Here is a 21321-nt window from a genome sequence, read left to right as displayed (position 1 = left end):
TTAAAAGCGCTACTTTGCCATTACCGTCTATCTCCTCCTTGAAGGATCCCAGGGACAGGAAAGTGGAGACTTGTTTAAAGTCTATCTACTCTCTCTGGGGCAGTGGCCCGTCCGTCCATGGCCATCTCTTGGGTGGCTAAGGTCATCGAGAGCTGGGCCGTTTTGGAAGATACCTTTCTGGACAATGCTCTGGATATCCAGAGAGCGTTGATAGGACAGATGAGAGATGCGGCTTCCTATATTGGGAAAGCAACATTGGATGCAAGCCTGCTGACCTCTAGGGTGTCTGCTGCAGCTGTGTCGGCGCGTCGGTCCTTGTGGCTGTGGTCCTGGAGGGCTGATGCGGATTCTAAAAAGGGCCTGGAGGCCTTGCCGTTTAATGGAGAGTTGCTATTTGGTCCAGATTTGGACAAAATAGTGGATACTCTGGCCAAGTCAAAGTCTGCCTTCCTCCCTTCGGCTTCAGCGCCAGCTAAGGTGAAGAGCTCAGCCTTTCGGTCCTTTCGGGTTCAGGGAAAGGCCAAGGGTCAGTCCTTCCCGAGGCACTCGGCGACTAAGACAGCCTCAAAGCCCAAGAAGCAGGCCTGGAGTGCCAGGCACCCTTCTTCCAAACAGGAAGATAAACCTTCTGCCTGATGGGACGGGCCTCCCTCTGGGGGACCCCAGAGTGGGAGGCCGACTTCTTCAATTTGCCCAGTGCTGGCACAATACCACCACGGATGCCTGGGTTCGAGAAGTGGTCTCCCAGGGGTACATCCTGTCTTTTCGGCACAGACCGCCCCACCAGTTTTTCTGTACGAGTCCTTCTCGGGACAAAACCAAGGCTTTGCAGATTCAGGAGGCTATAGAGTCCTTGCTGAAAGCAGGGGTGATTGTTCCCGTTCCTCAATCACAACAAGGGACGGGGTACTACTCTACTCTTTCTGGTGCAGAAACCCAATGGTTCTCATTGCCCTATCCTCAATTTGAAGTCTCTGGACAAATTCCTCAAGAGTTCCCAAATTCAGGATGGAAACGTTACGTTCCATCATTCTGGCGATGGAACCTGGGGATTACATGGTGTCCTTGGATATCCAGGACGCCTGCCTCCATGTTCCGATAGCACCTTCGCACCAGCGGTATCTGAGGTTCGCTATCCTTCAGCATCATTATCAGTTCCGGGCGCTACCCTTTGGCCTCTTCACGGCACCGAGGGTATTCACCAAAGTGATGGCAATCATGGCCGCACATCTTCGGAACCAGAATGTACGGCTGCTGCCATATCTGGACGACCTCCTTTTGCTGGCGAGCTTCCCGGAGGTACTGCTTCAACATCTCCACCTGACGATCGCTTGTCTGCAAGCGCACGGTTGGTTGATAAATTGGAGAAAGTCCTCCCTGATTCCATCACAGCGGATGGTTCATTTGGGAGCCCTGCTGGATTCTCGTCAGCAAAGGATCTTCCTGACTCCAGAGAAGGTCTCCTCCCTACAGCTGCGGATACACAGTTGCTTGAGCAGTTGCCGCATGTCGGTCCATTCGGCTATGAGAGTTCTGGGGTCCATGGTGTCGGCATTCGACACGGTGGAATTTGCCCAGTTCCATTCACGGCCCCTGCAGGGGCTGATTCTATCAGAATGGAATGGGTTACCTCAACGGATGCGCTCTCAGATGCTGGTGTTGTCCCCGGAGGTTCGGCAGTCTTTGGCTTGGTGGCTTCAGACAGCTCATATGGTCGAGCGGCGCCCCTTTTGGATCCCGGACTGGGTCTTGCTTACAACAGATGCCAGTCTTCGGGGTTGGGGGGCAGTGACAGGCTCGTTGTCACTTCAGGGTCGTTGATCTGCGGAAGAAGCACTTCTCCCCATCAACATCCTAGAACTGCGGGCGGTGTACAGGGCCCTGCAGTCGTCCGGCACCGCTCTTCAAGGAAGGGCGTTTCAAGTTTAGTCATCAACCACCAGGGAGGAACTCGCAGTCGGGCTGCGATGTCTGAGGTGTCTCGCATCCTTGCTTGGGCGGAGTGCCACATTCCAGCGATCTTGGCTGTCTTCATCCCCGGAGTCCTCAATTGGGAGGCGGACTTCCTCAGGCGTCACGACGTGCATCCCAGGCAATGGTCGCTTCACTCAGAGGTGTTTCAGCTACTCGTGGACAGATGGGGGCTGCCGGAGCTGGACTTGATGGCGTCCCGTCACAATCACAAGTTGCCCGTTTACGGGTCAAGGACAAGAGACGCAGGCGCATGTCTGGTAGACACACTGTCGGTGAAATGGACGTTTCACCTGGCGTATCTGTTTCCTCCGATATCCCTGCTACCTCGGGTCCTGCGGAAATTCAAGCAGGACGGCGGTACGTTCATGCTGGTGGCTCCGGCGTGGCCCAGGCATCCTTGGTATTCCGATCTGAGGAGCCTCTCCATCGACGCTCCGTAACTTCTTCCTCAGCATCAGGACCTATTGTCTCAAGGGCCCTGCCTTTACCCAGATCTGGGTCGGCTATCTTTGATGGCGTGGCTCTTGAGACAGCCTTCTCTGGGCTTCTCGGGTTTGGTTATTAGTACCATGCTCAGGGTACGCAAGCCTGCTTCCGCACGGATTTACCACAGGGTGTGGCGCACTTACTTTCAGTGGTGTGAGTCCATAAACTATGATCCTCAGGTGTTCCGAGTTTCTAGGATCTTGGAATTTCTTCAATCGGGTTTGGACCTAGGCTTACGCCTTGCCTCTCTGAAGGTTCATGTGTCCGCGTTGTCTGTGTGTTTCCAACGACGGATTGCTACACTGCCAGATGTTCATACTTTTTTCCAAGGTGTTCTCCGAATCCAGCTTCCCTTCGTGCCTCCTGTGGCTCCTTGGGACTTGGCGGTGGTTCTTCGAGTCCTGCAGGGTCCTCCTTTTGAGCCTCTTGAGTCGGTGGAGCTCAAGTGGTTAACGTTTAAGACCATTTTTCTCCTGGCAATTGCTTCTGCCAGGAGGGTGTCAGAGTTGGGGGCGCTTTCCTGTCACCCCCCCCTTTCTAATTTTTCACCAGGACAGAGCGGTTTTTACCTAAAGTGGTTTTGAAGTTCCACATCAATCAAGAACTTGTTGTCCCAGCTTTTCAGTCACCTGATCTTTCAGCTGGTGAGGCTTCCTTGGATGTAGTCCGTGCGCTTAGAATCTATGTGGACCGGACTGCTTCTGTTAGGAAGTCTGATTCATTGTTTGTCCTCTTTGGTTTTCGCAGGAGGGGTTGGCCTGCCAACAAACAAACGTTAGCCCGTTGGCTTTGTTCCGTTATTTGTGAGGCTTATGCACAGGAGGGTTTACCTGTGGCAGCCTCGGCTAAGGCTCATTCCACTCGTTCTGTGGGTCCCTCTTGGGCTGCTAGACGTGGCACCTCTGCTGTTCAGCTATGTAAGGCGGCCACCTGGTCTTCCATTCAGACGTTTTTGAGGTTCTATGCGTTTGACACCTTTGCCTCTCAGGATGCATCCTTCGGGCGCCAGGTTCTCCTTTGTGCACAGGAGCGTCCCCACCCTTAGTTGAACTGCTTTGGGACATCACCAAGGTCAACCCTGTGGACCCCCTATGGACCCTGAAGTAGAAAACAAGAGATATGGTAAGAACTTTCCTTTGTTATCTCTGTTAATACAAAGTCCATAGGGTCCACAGGGCACCCGCCCTGACGCACCTGGCTTCATATGGGCTGTGTGGCTGGTCACCGGTTTTCCGTCTCCCATTTCTGTGAGTATGGTTTCTTGTGTGTTCCAGTCTTCCTTCTCTCTGTTTAGTCTCCTCCTTCGGCCTTGGCTGCTTACCAACTGCGGTGCCTGTGGCTCGGGGGGCGGGGTATAGAGGAGGATGGACCCAAGTGCATCCTGGGAGCAGCAAAAGCTTTAACTGCGTGGTGCTCGTGGATCCAGATCCAGCTATACCCTAAGGTCAACCCTGTGGACACTATGGACTTCGTAGAAACAGAGATAACAAAGGTAAGTTCTTACCATATCTCTTGTTTTCCCGGCATGCACATAATTGCGAAGGCCCCCACCCGGCTACTTTTGGAAGCCACCTAGCTGTAAAAAATTTCTGGGGAGAACACTGCAAACTATACTTCTTCAGTGCGTCCGGAAAGTATTCACAGCGCTTCACTCTTTAAAAAAAAATTTGTGTTACAGCCTTATTCCAAAATGGAATAAATAATTTTTTGTCCTAAAAATTCTACACACAATACCCCATAATGACCATGTGTAAAAAGTTTTTTTGAGATTTTTGCAAATTTAATTAAAAAAAGAACAAAAACTAAGAAATCACATAAGTATTCACAGCTTTTGCTCAATACTTTATTGATGCACCTTTGGCAGCAATTACAGCCTCAAGTCTTTTTGAATATGATACCACAAGCTTGGCACACCTATCTTTGTTCAGTTTCGCCCATTCCTCTTTGCAGCCTCTCTCAAGCTCCATCATGTTGGATGGGAAGCGTCAATGCACAACCAATTTCAGATCTCTCCAGAGATGTTCAATTGGATTGAAGTCTGGGCTCTGGCTAGGCCACTCAAGGACTTTCACAGAGTTGTCCTGAAGCCACTCCTTTGATATCTTGGCTGTGTGCTCTGGGTCATTGCCCTACTGAAAGATGAACAGTTGCTCCAGTCTGAGGTCAAGAGCGCTCTGGAGCAGGTTTTCATCCAGGATGTCTCTGTACATTGCTGCATTCATCTTTCGCTCTATTCTATCTAGTCTCCCAGTTCCTGCCGCTGAAAAACATCCCCACAGCACCATGCTTCACTGTAGGGATTGTATTGGCCTGGTGATAAGTTTCATCCAAACAGAACGCCTGGCATTCACGCCAAAGAGCTAAAATTCTTTGGTCTGATGAGACAAAGATTGGTTTCTCATGGTCTAAGAGTCCTTCAGGTGCATTTTGGCGAACTCCAGGCAGGCTGCCATATGCTTTTTACTAAGGAGTGGCTTCCGTCTTGCCACTCTACCATACAGGCCTGATCGGTGGATTGTTGCAGAGATGGCTGTCCTTCTGGAAGGTTCTCCTCTTGCCACAGAAGAATACTGTAGCTCTGACAGAGTGACCATCGGGTTCTTGGTCACCTCACTGACTAGGGCCCTTCTCCCCCAATCGCTCAGTTTAGGTGGCTGTCCGACTCAAGGAAGAGTCCTGGTGGTTCCAAACTCCTTCCATTTACGGATGTTGGTGGCCACTGTGCTCATTGGGACCTTCAAAGCAGCAGATATTTTTCTGTACCCTTCCCCATATTTGTGCCTCGAGACAATCCTGTCTCGGAGGTCTACAGACAATTCCTTGGACTTCACGCTTGGTTTGTGCTGTGACATGCACTGTCAAGTGTGGGACCTTATATAGACAGGTGTATGCCTTTCAAAATAATGTCCAATCAACTGAATTTAGCTGTAGGAACATCTCAAGGATGATCAGTGGAAACAGGATGCACCTGAGCTCAATTTTGAGGTTCATGGCAAAGGCTGTGAATACTTATGTATATGTGATATATTAAGTGTTTTTTTTTTTTTTTTTTTATTAAATTTGCAAAAATCTCAAAAAAATGTTTTTATACGTTGTCATTATGGGGTATTGTGTGTAGAATTTTGGGGACAAAAATTAATTTATTCCATTTTGGAATAAGGCTGTAAAATAACAAAATGTGGAAAAAGTGAAGCGCTGTGAATAATTTCCGGATGCGCTGTTGATGACATCCTGGTTCCAGCAGCAGTGTAATGAAACATGCTGCATTACCACATTTTCTTTAGACTGTTTATCAAAGTCATACCATCACAGCACCAGGATATAAATTACTAGCACTTAGCTCCGTGGTAAGTGAACAGAGGTAAATTACACCACATTGGGTAAAAATAAAATTCCTGGGGGTAATGGACGGACAGCCGGGCATGCATATGAATCATTCTATAATATATAGAATGATTCATATGCATGCCCGGCTGTTCCGCAGGGAGGCTCTAAACCGAACGCCCGCTGAGATGTTATTATCAGCGGGCGCCCGGCTCCTTACCTGCAGCGCAGTGTTAGCCGGGGGCTGGAGTTCTCTTCTGAACTACAGTTTCCGCCTCTCTCCATGCGCACTATGGGAGAGACGTCATGACGTCTCTCCCATAGTTCCGAGGAGCAGCCGGGCGGACAGGACGGCGGCGGATGCAGGAGCGGGGATTAAGGGAACTGTTTTTTGGTTTTTTTTATTTTAGAAGCGGCACTACAGGGGCATTATATGGGGGCACTCCTACAGGGGCATTATATGGGGGCACTACTATATGATTTCCTTCCATTTAAATCAAGGGGGTAACGTCAGCGTATCTAAATATATTTTGGGGTAAAAGGTAAAAAAAGTTCCCTGACCCCTGACTTAGCCAATGGTTCTGAAATAAAGTTGTATGAATTTTTATTTCAAATATATGTACAGTACATGTGACATATCTTTGTTTTTAGGAGATTGTACTCCTTCCATTTCTTAATGTCCCTGGCTTCCATGTTAAGTGCATAGCTTTTTTCCAATTTTGGGGAGATTTATCAAATCTTCTAATGAGGACAAGTGGAGGTGTTGCACGTAGCTATCATGATGCTAGCTAGCAGTATATAGTATACCTCAGCTTGTTTTATAGAAGATTTGAGAAATCCCCACCATAGTTACTTGAGTAAAGCTAGGTACACACTCGAGCGATAGGCATTTGTTTCTGACATCGGAACGAATGCCGGTCAACAGTGATTGTGCGTCCACACTGGACGACTTTAACGAAAGACTTAACAATCACGTTATGTCATACATTAACAATGCACTGGTCGCTAGCGATATCGCTAGGTTTGATGTGTAGCACATCAAACCTGGCGACCGTCGCTAGCGACCATGGGAGCATGCAAACATGCATACTAAGTGATGTAGGCGATGTGTCGTTACGAAACAGCATATCGGCCCGACATCGCTGCGGTGAGTTTTCAGCTTAAGATCACAGTACTGAATTTCCACTAATCTAATAGACCTCAGGTTGTTCTATCTACTTCGAATCGGTGGACGTCCTGTCCAAGCAAGAGTTGCAGTAGGTGCAAAGACCCTAGTTGCACACACTTTGAAAAGTCTATATTTTATATTTGATAGTCATAACAGACCTGTAAAAAAGATATACAGTATGTACTTTTTCTTACAGAAAACACACCAGAGTGCCCTGCAAGTGCAGCAAAAGGCAGAAGCTATGCTACAAGCCAATCATTATGATATGGATATGATAAGAGATTGTGCTGAAAAAGTGGCCTCACATTGGCAACAGCTGATGCTGAAAATGGAGGATCGCCTGAAACTTGTGAATGCCTCTGTAGCCTTTTATAAAACCTCAGAGCAGGTACTTAATGGAATAGAAACCATTAGAAATAAACTTATGGTTCTTTATATTTTAAATCATTATTCAGTAGGCCTAATGTATGGAAATATTTATAGTGTGAATATATGGTTGTATTTATCAGTCAGTAATTATATGCCACCTTGCACACAGTCACACTTTTGAAGTAATTTAAATATGGGTGGAAATCCCCTTCTTATTCCGAAACCAGATAGCCTGTTGATTCAGTATTCCAATTAATATTTTGCTTAGCCAAATAAACCTGCTTTATTTGGAAGATCATTTAAGCTGAGTTGGAAAAAGTTTATTGTTACCTTAGATATAAGCATATTTTTAGCCATAAATACAAAGGCAGATATGATATCTGTATAATGCATACCCTTTTTTCTGATGCTTATATTAAACTATTACCAAATTGAAAAATGTTTTGCTTTTAATATATTTTTAAGTTCAGATATATCATATTTAAGAAAATAAACTACAACCCCATGCTGTATTTTTATGCTGTAGAATGCAAGTTTAAATGTTTATCTGTTTTAAGGTATGTAGTGTTCTGGAAAGCCTGGAGCAGGAGTATAAGCGAGAGGAAGATTGGTGCGGAGGGGCTGACAAGCTTGGTCCAAACTCTGAAACTGATCACGTCACTCCCATGATTAGCAAGCATCTGGAACAAAAAGAGGCTTTTCTTAAGGTATGATATTTGTTACTAGCATAATCACTCTCTAAATAATCTGTGTTATGTGAATAACAACCATAGTGCAGGACACGTGTGTAATGATAATGAGCTGGATGTATCACAAGAATCAAAAAGGAAGATGATTCAAAAAAGTTTAATGTTTGCAACTATCATTTATCAAGTGCACTTATTTGCAGATTAAACTGTTTAGCTGGAATTGATTAATTTGCAAAAATATTACAATAATAGTTTTTCTTGTTTTATTTATTACAATATCATGAAATCTAAATAATAAGCGAGAAAGCATGTCTGTCTGTCTGTTTGTCCTTTATGCTCTGCCAGAGTTTTGGACCTAGCTTCACCAAATTTGACATGGTGGTGTAATTTAACCAGGATTAGGTTTATGCCTAGGTTTGAACTACGTCAGGGCCACACACTGTCACACAATCCCTAAAAATTAGGACACTCTTAAATTACACAAATTCTAGGGCTGGCTCAAGTGGAAATTGACATTGTCTGCCAAAAACCTGTGTGATAACTACAAAAGTATCATTTTAACCTCAGTCTGAGCAAATGTCAAACTGTATGACTCATAAAAGTTCATATTAAATCCAGAGTTATGCTGGGTACACACTAAACGATGTGTACCAAGCCGATGTCTCGTGCGGCGGGTCCCGGCGGGGGTGCCGGAATCGGCAAGTGCGTACACACTTGCCAATGCCGGGCATGACAGCAGGGACTATACTGCATTAGGCAGCATGGCCCCCCGCTGACCATATCGTCCGCAGGTCGAAGGGCGGCGTCGTTGACGACGCGTGGGAGTGCGCATCTCCAGCGACCTAGAAGTTACCCACTGCCCGATGTGGACAATATGTTTTATCCGCCGGACCGTACGACATATTCTCTAGTACAGTGACCTCCAACCTGTAGCTCGCGGTCTTAATTTTGGTAGCTCACCTAGCTGCAGTACTGCCGTGTCAACTAGGTGGAAGTGACCTCAGATGTGTGCTCCCCCGTGGCATCGACGCCATGGGTGGAGCCACAGGGAAGCACGTCAGGTGATTGCCGCCGCCTCTACAGCAATCACCTGATGTGCTTCCCCGTGGTTCCACCCATGGCGTCTACACTACGGTGGAGCGAATGACTCCTGCTCAGCCCTGCTGGAAGATCACACAGCAGCCCTGCCTATAACTTTTGCTAGTCTGCAAGTACCTCCTTGGAGCCGGTAATTAACAGTGAAATGTGCCTGTGCTTTAATTTTATTTACAAACTACAACAATATCACTGTAATAATTAAATGCATTTTTATTTTTTAATGAAACATTTTTTTTTCCATTAAATTACCTTCAATTGTTATTAACTAGATTTTTTTTTTCTACAACTTTAGTAGCTCTTCAGGAGGTTTCATTTTTCTAAAGTAGCTCACACCTCAGTTAAGGTTGTAGACCACTGCTCTAGTGTGTACCCGACTTTAATCCTTTTTTGAAGTGACCATATATATTAGTCAGCCCTCTGTGTTTGCATTCAGGGATGTAAATAGAACTTGGGGGGGCCACATAGCAAAATCTTAAAAAGGTCCCCCTCCAGAGGTAAAAAGAGCACATACATTTGCCCCCACACAGAACCCATTCATGTTATGCCACACAGAGCCCATTCAGGTTATGCCAACCATTAGTACCCCTTATACACATTATGCCACACAGCAGTAGTGCCTCTTAAACATTATGCCAACAGTAATGCCCCTTACACTACACAGTGATGTCCCTTGCACATTATACCACACAGTAATGTCCTTTACAGATTATGCCACATAGTAGTAGTGTCCCATATAACACCGTATTCCACACAATAGTAGTGTCCTTTACACATTATGCCACACAGTGATGCCCCTTATAACATCATGCCACACAATATGTCCCCACCAGCAACTCACCTCTCCGTCTTCCTCCAGTAGCTTATCGCCTCTACCTGTGTGCCAACAGCAGCCAGCAGGTGTGTTTTGGGACACTGGCAGGCAGCATCAGATTATAGACAGAGCACTGGCGCAATTTGTATCTGGCGCTAGGTGCGAGCCAATCGGAGCTTGTGGACTGACAGCCAATCAGGAGCTACTTCTGCTGATTGGCTGCCGGTCCGCGAGCTCTAATTGCCTCGCAATCGGTGGCGCTGTCTCTCTATGTCTGTCTGTCTGTCTGTGCACCAGCTCTAATCAGCTGGTGGGCCGGCACAAGATCAACATCGCTGCCACCCGGGTCCCCCTCGGCGGCCCAGACTGGACCGGGCCCACCTTGTGTGTGTGACTGGGTGCAGGGGGAGCAGCAAGCCACAGAGGCAGCTCGGGCATCATAGCAGTCGCACATCTTGCACTAATTATGTCACTGTTTGCATGCATGTTAGCGAGGACAATGTAAACAAAGTCTGTAAGTGTACTTCAGGGTCCAGTATTCAACCTGGGCAACGCCGGGTATCCACGCTAGTGCTGTAGTTAATAATGACATGTTCATAATCAGATATGCTACAACTGTACTACAAAATAAGTTGGCAACCAAACTGTAAGTAGTCGGCCCATACTGTCTTCTTTTGTAAATGTCAAACCATTGTTAAACACATGTTGGTTGCCTGACCTTTGACCATTTCACTGAGCAATACTTGATGAATTGTGATGAAATTGTCATGGTCTAAATATCTACTTCCACATTGACAAATATCATAAACTTTTATACACTCCTCAATCTTTTACATATATCACTTAGTAGCTGTTCTAAATGAGCCAGATTGTATTTTTGGTTTAGGGGTTTTTGAATTGGCTCCTCATGACAGAATACATTTTTAGAAACTTAAATGTACAGTAGATGTATATGGTTCTACTCTTCTTTTCACCAGAAATTGATTATATTATTAAATTTTTTCTAGGCATGCACTTTGGCTCGAAGAAATGCTGATGTCTTTTTGAAATACTTGCACAGGAATAGTGTAAACATGCCAGGAATGGTGACACATGTTAAAGCTCCGGAGCAGCAAGTAAAAAGCAAGTTTCCCTTACTTCATAGTGCCATCCACCATTGTAAAGACATAAGAGCTTTCAACTACCTCCCGATCTAAGCGTTTTGAAGTATTTCTCATGTGGCATTGAGACAGTGCTTCAGATTTATTGTTGTGTGTTACTAAAGGAAGTTTTGATAGTTTTGTTTCATAATACCCGTAATATTTTTTGACCATTACACTGCGGCATATGCAATGGAAAATAATATTCACATTGTCACGGTTCTGCCGGCCAACCCTCAAGATACGCCAATCTGAGAATCGCCGCCTGTGACTGTACAGGTTACCTCAGCAGGTATGGTTAACTAAACCTGGTAACTGCCACCAGCAGAAGAAAAATTTAATGCTAAAGCATAAGGTGAGCTTCTGCTCTCACCAGCATACATAATTATCAGTACTTAGTAAAAATAGGTAACATGAGCCATATGAGGCCTTGGGTCATAATAACATAGATCCAGAACTAGAATTAATGTTTAATTCAAGAATGTCTTCAAAGCTTATGTACAAAAAGTTACAAAGAATATAATAATGTTAAAAAGAATCACACCGTTACTTAGAATTTCCAGAAAATAAAATAACAAATTGGAGAAACAAACCACTCAAATCACGTTGGATTAAATGGTTCAGGGATGAGGCCTTCCCAGTGACTAATTAGGGATCATCTGTATCCTTCAATAGCCTCACGCAGAAGGGCCAGGGTAGAGTCACATATTTTGCCTGCTTTTCCAAGCACCCCCTCACGCCCCTCCCTGGGGTGATTTTAACCCTTTTCAGCTCAGAGTGGATTGTCCAGCTTGCTGAAGCTCAGGGTTTCCTGGCCACATGAGCAGGGATTCTTTAATTATACATTCAGCTCTCTTTGAAGTTGGGAAGCAGGCTGAGGCCATAAATGTGCACAGCGACTAAGTGTACCAGTAGGGCTCCTCTAGCAATGCCTCTCAAACGACTTAGAAAAATCCAGAAGGGAGACTGGCAGGACAAACTCCAAGGTATGAAAACTAAAACCCAGGAGAAGAAAAGGACTAAGGTAGAGCCTTTCCGTAACAACAAGTCCAAGGGCCAACGGATGGCAGAGGTTGCCAAACCACTGACTCCCAGGGTCAAATGACTCCTACTCCAAGAACAATAGCAACAGAAAAAGATACATGAGACCCCTGGAGGAACAAAGGGGGAAATGCACCCAGTGTTTCCCTAGCCAAAACATTTACAGCTATAGGGGAGGCCAGAGGATAACACCAGAGAGGCCAGAGGAGAACCCATTCCGATTGAAAATTGCGCCATAAGACAACAACCAGCCCCTTCACCTGTAAACAACAAGGAGGCACCTGGTGGTTTTGAAGTCAAGGATCTCTTCTATGTACCCCAGTAAACCTAGGTCAATTAGATTATCTGATCAAATCTGTGGGGAAAAAAAAGTTCTCAGCAGTGAACATGTTGGACCACTCAGGTTTAGAAGCCTGTCCCAGTAGTAGATGGTGGTCGCCAACAGCCACCCCGTCAAGCCACAGGATGCAAGCGGGCAGCCACATGGGTTCCAGGGAAAAAATGTGCAGTATTCCTAAAGGCGAAAACCCCGGTGAGAACACTGCCGCAGAGATGCCATCCTGCCAACCAGCCATCCCTGCCATATTGGTGCCATCAGGACAACCCAGGCTTTACCTGCCTCAATAGCCAAGGCCATCAAAGGCGACAAAGGGGAAATGATGAAAATCGCAAAACGTCACTCTGGAGGGATTAAAAGAGACTGGACAGAAACCGTGCAACGTGTTCAGTAGACCCTTACCCTATCTAAGTCTGGTCAACTCATCTACCTACCAGAAGTCTTGAGAAACTGGTCATGGAGCAGAACAGAGAAGAACAACCTCCCACATCCCTGTAGTTAGGGAGGGGATTTTGTTCTGTTCCTGGCTGATCAGAACAACAGTCTGAAAAGGGCCGCTGGTCACATAAGTGTGTGTTTGAAATACACCATCAGGGAACCCAACCAAGGGCTAAAGAAGCTAATTTTGCCTTAGCCAAAAATCCTGGGACCTGATGAGACCGACACGCAAGGCCTGTTGCGTCAAAGATTACCCACTCCGTGGACGTGAGGAACTAGAGGTGACAAACTCAAGCTTATTTAGTCTCAGAACTATGCACAAATTCCAATATGGCAACCCTTCATGCTTACACCGTTCAAAAGAAAAAAAAAATCCATAAAGGCTAGGGTTGGCAAAGAAAGAGGATGGGTTTAAAAAATATCCCCTAGTGACCCAACATCAACAATGTTAGGTGACAGCACGAAACACACTTTGGGTGTCATGTAGGGCAGTCAAGAGATCTGTGCAAGCTCTTATTCTTTCTGCTCCATGCATCACAGCTCGCACTTTGGACATAAAAAAATATATATATCCTCTTCTGCGAACATCCAGGAGACCCTAAGCAGAAAGGAAGTATACAACTAAAGGCAGGAAGAATGCCTCATGGCTGGGGTGAAAGCAGGATACTTGCAGGCACCGAACTGTAGACATAGGGAAAAAAAGTACGACAACACCCTGGTTGGCCAGAAAAAGGGACTCGACTAATTTTTGTCTCATAGATATGAGAGAGGTGCCTCCTTCAATATTATGGGCTCTTTGGGGTTACTGGAGAAAAGTTCCAAAAGGATTCAATCAAAAAAGGGAAGATTCTAGTGCTTCAACCTGGGAAGAGAGGCAAGCAAGCAACTTACCTGAAGATGACCCAATGCCACCTGTGAACCTCTCTATATTACTGATCCGTGCCGTGTACAATACAGACAAAAGTACCCTGAGGTAGGTGGTTTTCAAATGTGCGCTGGATGCGGTCTGTGACCACACCCACTGCATCCTGGTCTGCTGTCTTGACCATTCACTGTAGAGGGTGTGCCCTGTGTAAACAATCCCCCCCCCCCCCCCCCCCCTCCCCGAGAGCAAAACAAAATAAAAACAGGCATAGTTCTCAAGTCAGGTATGTACTGTCACATGAATAGACTGCACCAGTGGCGTATCTATAATGGGTGCAGTGTGTACAGGGGGGCCCCGCACCGCACACACTGCACCCATATTATTTTAGATTTACCTGTCCGTGGTCGCACGTCGGGTGTCTGCGCTGCTCAAAACACCTGAAAATGGTTGCCGCAGCCATTTTTCCGGTATTCTGCGCATACGCAGTAGACTCCGGGCACTAGAGTGTGCCCGGACTCTACTGTGGATGCACAGAACGCCGGAAAAATGGCCGCCACGGCCATTTTGCAGCGTCATGCGCAGTAGACTCCGGGCACACTCTTGTGCCCGGAGTCTACTAAGGCTCCGGTGGCTGGCTAGCCGCGTCAGTAGCTTGCTGGCCACCGGGGAGAGAGGAGGGGGCCCCGCACAGTGAGTGCACACGGGCCCCTTCCTCTCTTAAGATGCCCCTGGACTACACTCTACATTAGCACTCACAGAATAACAGCAGAGCACAGACCCAGGATAATACTTTTCTACTCTCACAGGAGGGGTTAGTGCACTCCCATGCTAAAGGAAACATGGCTATACAGTCCAGTAAAATCAGAGTCCACCACCAGAATGTATGTATACAGAAAATGTGCAGTTTTCACTGGCTAAGTCTATATACTAAATGAGATAGAGAGGCCAAGCAGTACAGTGCAAAGCATAATACATATGGTACAAATTAAGATATATAGAGCATAAGTAGTATTCTAGACAGATACGATTGCCTATCACACCAGTTAGATGTGTCCACATACATCTATCCTACATGCGCTACAAGTCGCGCCAGACATAACGCGGGAGTTCTGTGTGCCTTGGTAGCACTGAGTCTTTTATCTCCAAATGCGTCTTATTCACAGAGATGTGAATAGCTAGCTCAAGCAGCTTCTGATTAAAATGTTATGCAGCATGCCTATGTTTTCTGTGTGTCTGCGGATGTATCTGCATGCGAAGCGCTATGTTTCAGTGTCAGCGGCTGTAACACTGTAACGTAGCGTTTTGCATGCAGATACACCCGCAGACGCATAGAGAACAAAGGCATTCTGCATATAAATTTAATAAGCAGAAGCTGCTTGTGCTAGCTGTTTGCATCTCTGTGTGAATAAGACGCATTTGAAGGTAAAAGGTCGCACAAAAAGACCCTCTGTGCTACTGAGTCACACCACGGCATGGCGCGATTAGAAGGTCTGTTTAACGCGCAAGGAGGCTAGATGTATGTGGATACATCTGTACCTGGTAATGCCTATAAACTCAATAAAAGAGATATAGTGCACCCACAGCAAGTTAGACACCCGCAGAAAAATGTAAACCGACATGACCCAGATGTGGATTATTTGGCAAGGCCTATACTACATAGGGGAGTAGAGAACTAATGTTTATGTCCGGCCTAATAGCTGGGTATCAAAGCTACATGAAACTCATGGCTGTTCCCCTCTACCAGTAAAAAAAAAAGATGACCTCTGTATGTAATCTTGAAAAGTAATCAGAGTATACACAGTGCCAAAACCCTGGACTTTGTGGTTTTGCGGCATTAAAATAAACAAAAAACTTGAGGTTGTACTCATACAAATATCAAAGGGCAACATACTTATGTGAGTTGTAGAGAAAAACAGAGTACACACCGCGTCCAAAATGTAGGTAGCCTCTGTGGGTGGAGGACCAAATGGGTGGGAAAAAGCCAGATATCTATGTGAGTAGCAGATGGCTCCATAGTACTCCTTATAAGGTCAGATGTCTTGAAACTACAACTGCAGATAGAGTACTACCTTAGGCTTGCACTGCCATGCTGTCCGACAGTAACTGGATGGTGTGAAACTGGCACTTTGCCCCACAGGATGCACTGACTGCCATCCAGCAATGAACATTTTTCTGACACTATAAGTGGCAACTATCGTTTTGGTGCCACCCGTGTTAAGGGTGGCCCCTGGACAGGATTTTCATCCCAGGCACTAAAGACGGGGATAGGTTAGGGCTAGGTATGTACTCTTGTAAATAAGCTGTTGCTGATTCATGCTGTCGGTCAGCAAAGAAGCACAGACCTTTACCATTAGTGCTGAGGTGTCAGATTACTGCAATGTAGGGTACACACTTGTCTGACCCAGCGGCCGTCCGAACGCCCCAAAGCGACCGATTTGGTAAGCATAAGCTTACAATGTCGTTGGTTTGTGTTCAGCATAACGTATCGGTTGCCTGTACATACCGGCAGATGCGCACATTATATACTATAGATATAATAAATATATAGATGCAAGATATATTGCATCTGCCGTGTTGCATGGCTGCCGCAATATATCTGTGAATGTTGTCGTTCATAGATATATCGTGTGTACACACCCACATTACGGCCATCATTTCATGGATATAACACTGCAGTGTCACCAGTAACTCACAAAAGCTCACAACAGAAGCTGGGGGTGTGGCTGTGACACAACCTTTGACTGACATTTTTCAATGAGATTATGGAAAACATAAGGAAAATTTGACAGGAACTACAGTATCACAGGTGTGAATTGACAAGGCACCACTATATTGCCGTAAGGTAGATGTCTGTGTACTTCCATTTTCCCATAAAAAAAAATAAAGATTGCCACAGCTGCTGTCTCTGGTATCAGTATGAGAAGAAACTCTGTTTTGGCTGTTGCTGGAAATGGCTGCTGTTGTCCCCAAAAGAGGGAAGACACTGTTATGTGGGCATTAGTGCCAGAGGCTGCTGCTGTCCTAGTCTGTGAAGGGGCACATTCAAGGCAGGCATTCACTGGAAATGGCTGCTGCTGTCTCAATATGATGGGAACTCGGAGGAAGCACACTCTTTGACAGGTTTTTTCCTCATGTAAAAAGTGTGCGAGGGAGGAAATCTGCTGAAAAATCTTCCTCCTCTCCCTTGGGCACACTTGAGAAGGTGATGGGTGAATCCATAGGACGGCCTCCTGAAGCGTTCTCTCTCTCCCCTGATACAAGAGCCAGCTGGAGCCGTCTTTGTACGCCCGGCCGTTATTTCTAATATACCTTCCATCAGAAGGGACCTCACTACCTACATTACCTGCTACTCTGGGTCTCTGGTACGCGGTAATGGCTCCCCCACCCGATGGTGGAAGAATCCAGGAATCCAAGACAAGGTCTACCCAGGTTGCGTTCTCGGAGATTGGGAACCATCAGTTCCGAAAATCATAAAAGTGGAAAATTACCCATCTTCCACGGGCACATTAGAAAAACTGAGCTCTCTAGGCTGCTGGAGTATAGAGGGGGAGCAGCCAGTTCAGGCGTAATTAATTCTAAAAGTTCCAGGGTCCTCCACCACTGCCAATACCCCAGTGTCCCCATTAGATAAAAGAAATATGGGTAATCCTTTGTCAGCTGAGTAGAGACATTATCATTCTCCATTACCTCCCTTTCTTCCTTAGCCTACATTAACCTCTTATTGTTCATCACTCATTAGCTCCTAATCCTTTTTACAGTATTTAAATAATTTAGAACACCAGCAATAACCACAACACTTTACATTTGGGAACTAACATTATAATAAATCGAGTCTGGGTATAAAAAGACAGAAATGAACGGGCCATTATTCTTCTTTAACGCCATCATTGTATTTTTCCATTAACCATCTACTCACCATAAAATTTCCCAACCATCTTTCCCCATCAACCACTTGGGCCACTGTGCCCCCCTACCTCTATTTTTTAAAATTTCTGGTTCTCTCTCTTTGCTCCTCTCTCCTTCTTTACCTTCCCCTCGCTTCTTTCTTCTCCTCTTCCAAGCAACTGTCCTATCTTACCTCCAGGCAGATTTACCTCCACTCCAGACAACAGAGCCTCTTTAAATTTGGACATGTGAAAAACACTAAATTTGAATGCAGGTTTTGTGTGGAATAGCATTAACAATATTTATGCTCTTATTTTATTTCTACATTAATTGCATTACCCTTACACTATATACCTGCTTATTTCTTGAAGTTGATTGCCATTTTCCATGTGTTTGCAGATATTTTAAATGAATTGTTTCAGAGGGAAAACAGAGTACTTCATTACTGGACCTTAAGGAAAAGGCGACTAGACCACTGCCAGCAGTATGTAGTATTTGAAAGAAGTGCCAAACAGGTTAGATGAGTAAAAAAAAAAAAAATTTTATAAAATTAAAATACCTACATTTGGGATTTGTGTATATTTAGCTCTATTAACATTGAAATATTGTTGCATAGAAATGTAACTTTTTATTTCGTTTTGTTTTCTTAAATGTAAGATGTAAATTTTTGGGGGGGATTGATATAACATGTAAAAGGAAATGCTCCTCTTGCATGTGCTTTTATTTGTATAATTGAAAGGCTTTTTCAATATATGAGATTGTTTCACTGGTGACCGTTTATCTAGAAAGTTGTGAAAACCATAATATAGAGAAAAAAAAGTACTAATTTCAGTGGTGGTGTAACAAAATTAGACATGATAAATTAGTTTACTCACTGTGAGGAGCAATGCTAAGCACTGATAACTTGATGATATGGGAAATGCATGCCCAAACTGTGATTAAGGACTGATGTTGCCTGAAATGCAGCCTGCTACCAAGTTTACAGATGTACACCAAATAGAGAAGAAATAGTACAACTTTTACAACTAATAAAACCAGACTTGGTATTGTCCATAAATAAGTGTAGAAGTGAGAATTATGCAGATATTATCATGTTTATAGATATAACTCTAACAATGATATTGATGGGTCCAATTTAGTTACTCACATTCCTGGCTGTTGAATAATTAGATCAGATGGGTGGCGATTAGTGTATTCAGCCAATGACTGCACACATGAGGTTTATCATGGTAATCAACACATTAATTTATACAATGTGTCTGATGAAAATATGCTAAATCAAACAAGTTGAGGTCTTTCTGGGCTCACATTACAGTCTGGTCCCATCAAATTGGTTAATTGAGGATTATTAGACCCAAAGTTGGGCCATTTTTCCACACTTCTCAGATCCTTACCTCTTACAGAAGATTGCTTTGAATTGCATTGCTACACAAAATGGTAGTCAGCCAAGTGTGGTGGTGCATGTTCTGCTGACTAGGTTGGGATGTATTTCCTCTTCTGATTGTTTACCAAACAGGGCGTGTGGAAGGTGTGACTGCAATGCTGCTGAAACGTCTTGCAGTGTAGCAGTATTGTTCCCTGAAGAAAGAATCACAGTGGGTTTGCGATAAAAAGGGCTTTACTTACTGACTCTCTTTAAAAACGGACCTCGGTGGTGGTGGGTATTTAGTTGGTGGCATTACATAATGTTAACTGCTGTCTCTGGGATACTCGCAGTTTGATTACGGGTCTGTAATTGAATATCTCCAAGCACCTTACTCATGGGAATAGACCATGCGACTCCACTTGCCGCTAATTGAATCTGCCCCTTAATGTCACTCATGTCATCCCCTCCTTATGTCACTTTTATCTGAGCTATGCTTTTTTATACTTTGACTTTTTTTAGAACATTTAACAATGCAGCAGTTTTACCGTTATCTTAATCACTTTATTATCATTTAACCAAAAATAAAAACAAACACTTACTTTTTTAGGCACTTGAATGGATTCATGATAATGGAGAATTTTATCTATCCACTCATACGTCAACAGGCTCTACTATACAGCATACTCAAGAGCTGTTAAAAGAGCATGAAGAGTTTCAAATCACTGCTAAGGTACTTTTTAAGACCACTTGATAATCTTTCTTTTCTTTCCTTTACTTTCTTTCCCTCCTACAGAAATGCCTGTGCATATAGGAAAGCATAATATCCATTTCAGTCCCAAGTGTTAAACATTTGTTCAGAGTGGAAGTACAGAATCGAAAAGAAACTAACTAAGTACATCTCAATAAAATAAACATTTAATCCAACCACACATGTCCATTATTTTCATATACCTGTAATAATTATTTCTGGTATTTAAGAGTGGGAACCAAAAGTAACCTTTAGACATGTAAATGGAAACAATGGACAATATTTAAAATGTAAAAGTTTACAAAGTAGGCACAAAAAAACAGTTTATAATAACTGCACATTTTATGATTTTACTAAACTTATCTACTCATGTGACATTTTACCTTTGTATGTAATATTATTATTGTTAGAGGGGTATCAATCAAAAATAATTTTGTTCTGTCCTTTCAGCAAACTAAAGAAAGGGTAAAATTGTTGATACAGCTAGCCGATGGTTTTTGTGAAAAGGGACATGCTCATTCATCAGAAATTAAAAAGTGCATCAATGTGGTGGACAAAAGGTATCGTGACTTCTCTCTGCGCATGGAAAATTACCGGACATGCTTAGAAAAAGCTTTAGGGATTTATTCTGATTCCAGCAAGTCGGTAAGTGAGATTTTTGTTGTTGTCTACATTAGTTTTTTTTTTCCATTTTTAGATTTAAAATGTACAATATGTAATTTATTAGTTTTGGTAAATTAAATTTGATATGTTTCCTGGAACAAGTAATCCTAAAATGCATATTAATTAGCTTTGCTCCTTCTCACTTAAGAGGAAGTTCCAGTCATGGTATTGATAACATGTCGACATTGCAAATGTCAACAAGTGAAATGCTGACATTTATCGAAATTAGGTTTAGAGTTAAGTTTAGGGTAAGGGATAGTAACTTACTGCCGTAACCTCAGTTTTGCGACATTAGTCTCAGCCTGCGACTAAAGCTGTAACCACTGAAACGGTATGCAGTTATGAGACCGGCGGACGCATGGCTGCCGGTCTCAATATCAACAGCATAATCCGGGCAAGGGATCTAACTTAGGCGTCAAAATGCAGACGCCTATATTAATCCCGACCCCAGGACCCTGACAGGACGCCAGACCGATCGTACAACGCCGGGGGTATGTATGTATGTAGCCGGGGATGGGATGGTTAGGTGTAGGGCCCCCCGGGGGGACTTAGGGTTAGGCACACCCCCGGGGAGGGTTAGAGTTAGGCTAGGGGAAGGGGGGGGTTAGGTTTAGGCACTAGGGGGAGAGGTTAGGGTTAGGCAACCCCCCCGGGATGGTTAGGTTTAGGGAGCGGGGAGGGGGTTAGGTTTAGCCACTTACGAGGGAGGGTTAGGGTTAGGCACCTCTAAAGGAGGGTTAGGGGAGGGAGAGGGCTAGAAATACTTAACTTACCTCCGCTGTCAGGATCTTGTGCATTGGGCTGCCGGCATCGGGATTTGAACCGCAGGGCTGACGTCCGGCGGTCAAACATATACCCATTTCCACTGAAACATTAGCTACATCCGTCAAGTTAGAGTACTTATCACTGGAACAGCCGCA

The 21321-nt window shown here is 44.6% G+C and overlaps 1 protein-coding gene across 6 annotated transcripts in view; it reads left to right on the top strand.

Annotated features, from left to right (window-relative positions):
* TRIO (trio Rho guanine nucleotide exchange factor) overlaps positions 1–21321 on the top strand; it is a 496865-nt gene that overhangs the window by 173845 nt on the left and 301699 nt on the right. For all 6 annotated transcript variants that reach the window (XR_015869672.1, XR_015869673.1, XM_088445727.1 and 3 more), the window contains exons 17-22: positions 7149–7340; positions 7879–8028; positions 10927–11041; positions 18024–18139; positions 19598–19720; positions 20189–20383. Coding sequence is in view for 4 of the 6 variants with exons in the window: in XM_088445727.1 (XP_088301853.1) it covers positions 7149–7340; positions 7879–8028; positions 10927–11041; positions 18024–18139; positions 19598–19720; positions 20189–20383 (891 nt within the window). In the remaining 2 variants the exon portion in view is untranslated. The remainder of the gene's footprint in view (positions 1–7148; positions 7341–7878; positions 8029–10926; positions 11042–18023; positions 18140–19597; positions 19721–20188; positions 20384–21321) is intronic.

This window comes from Taudactylus pleione, unplaced genomic scaffold, assembly GCF_031769625.1.
Source record: "Taudactylus pleione unplaced genomic scaffold, aTauple2 ptg000386l, whole genome shotgun sequence".
In the NCBI taxonomy this organism is placed as follows: domain Eukaryota; kingdom Metazoa; phylum Chordata; class Amphibia; order Anura; family Myobatrachidae; genus Taudactylus; species Taudactylus pleione.
The sequence above is the reverse complement of the archived record's forward strand: the minus strand, read 5'-3'. Positions and strand labels throughout refer to the sequence as shown.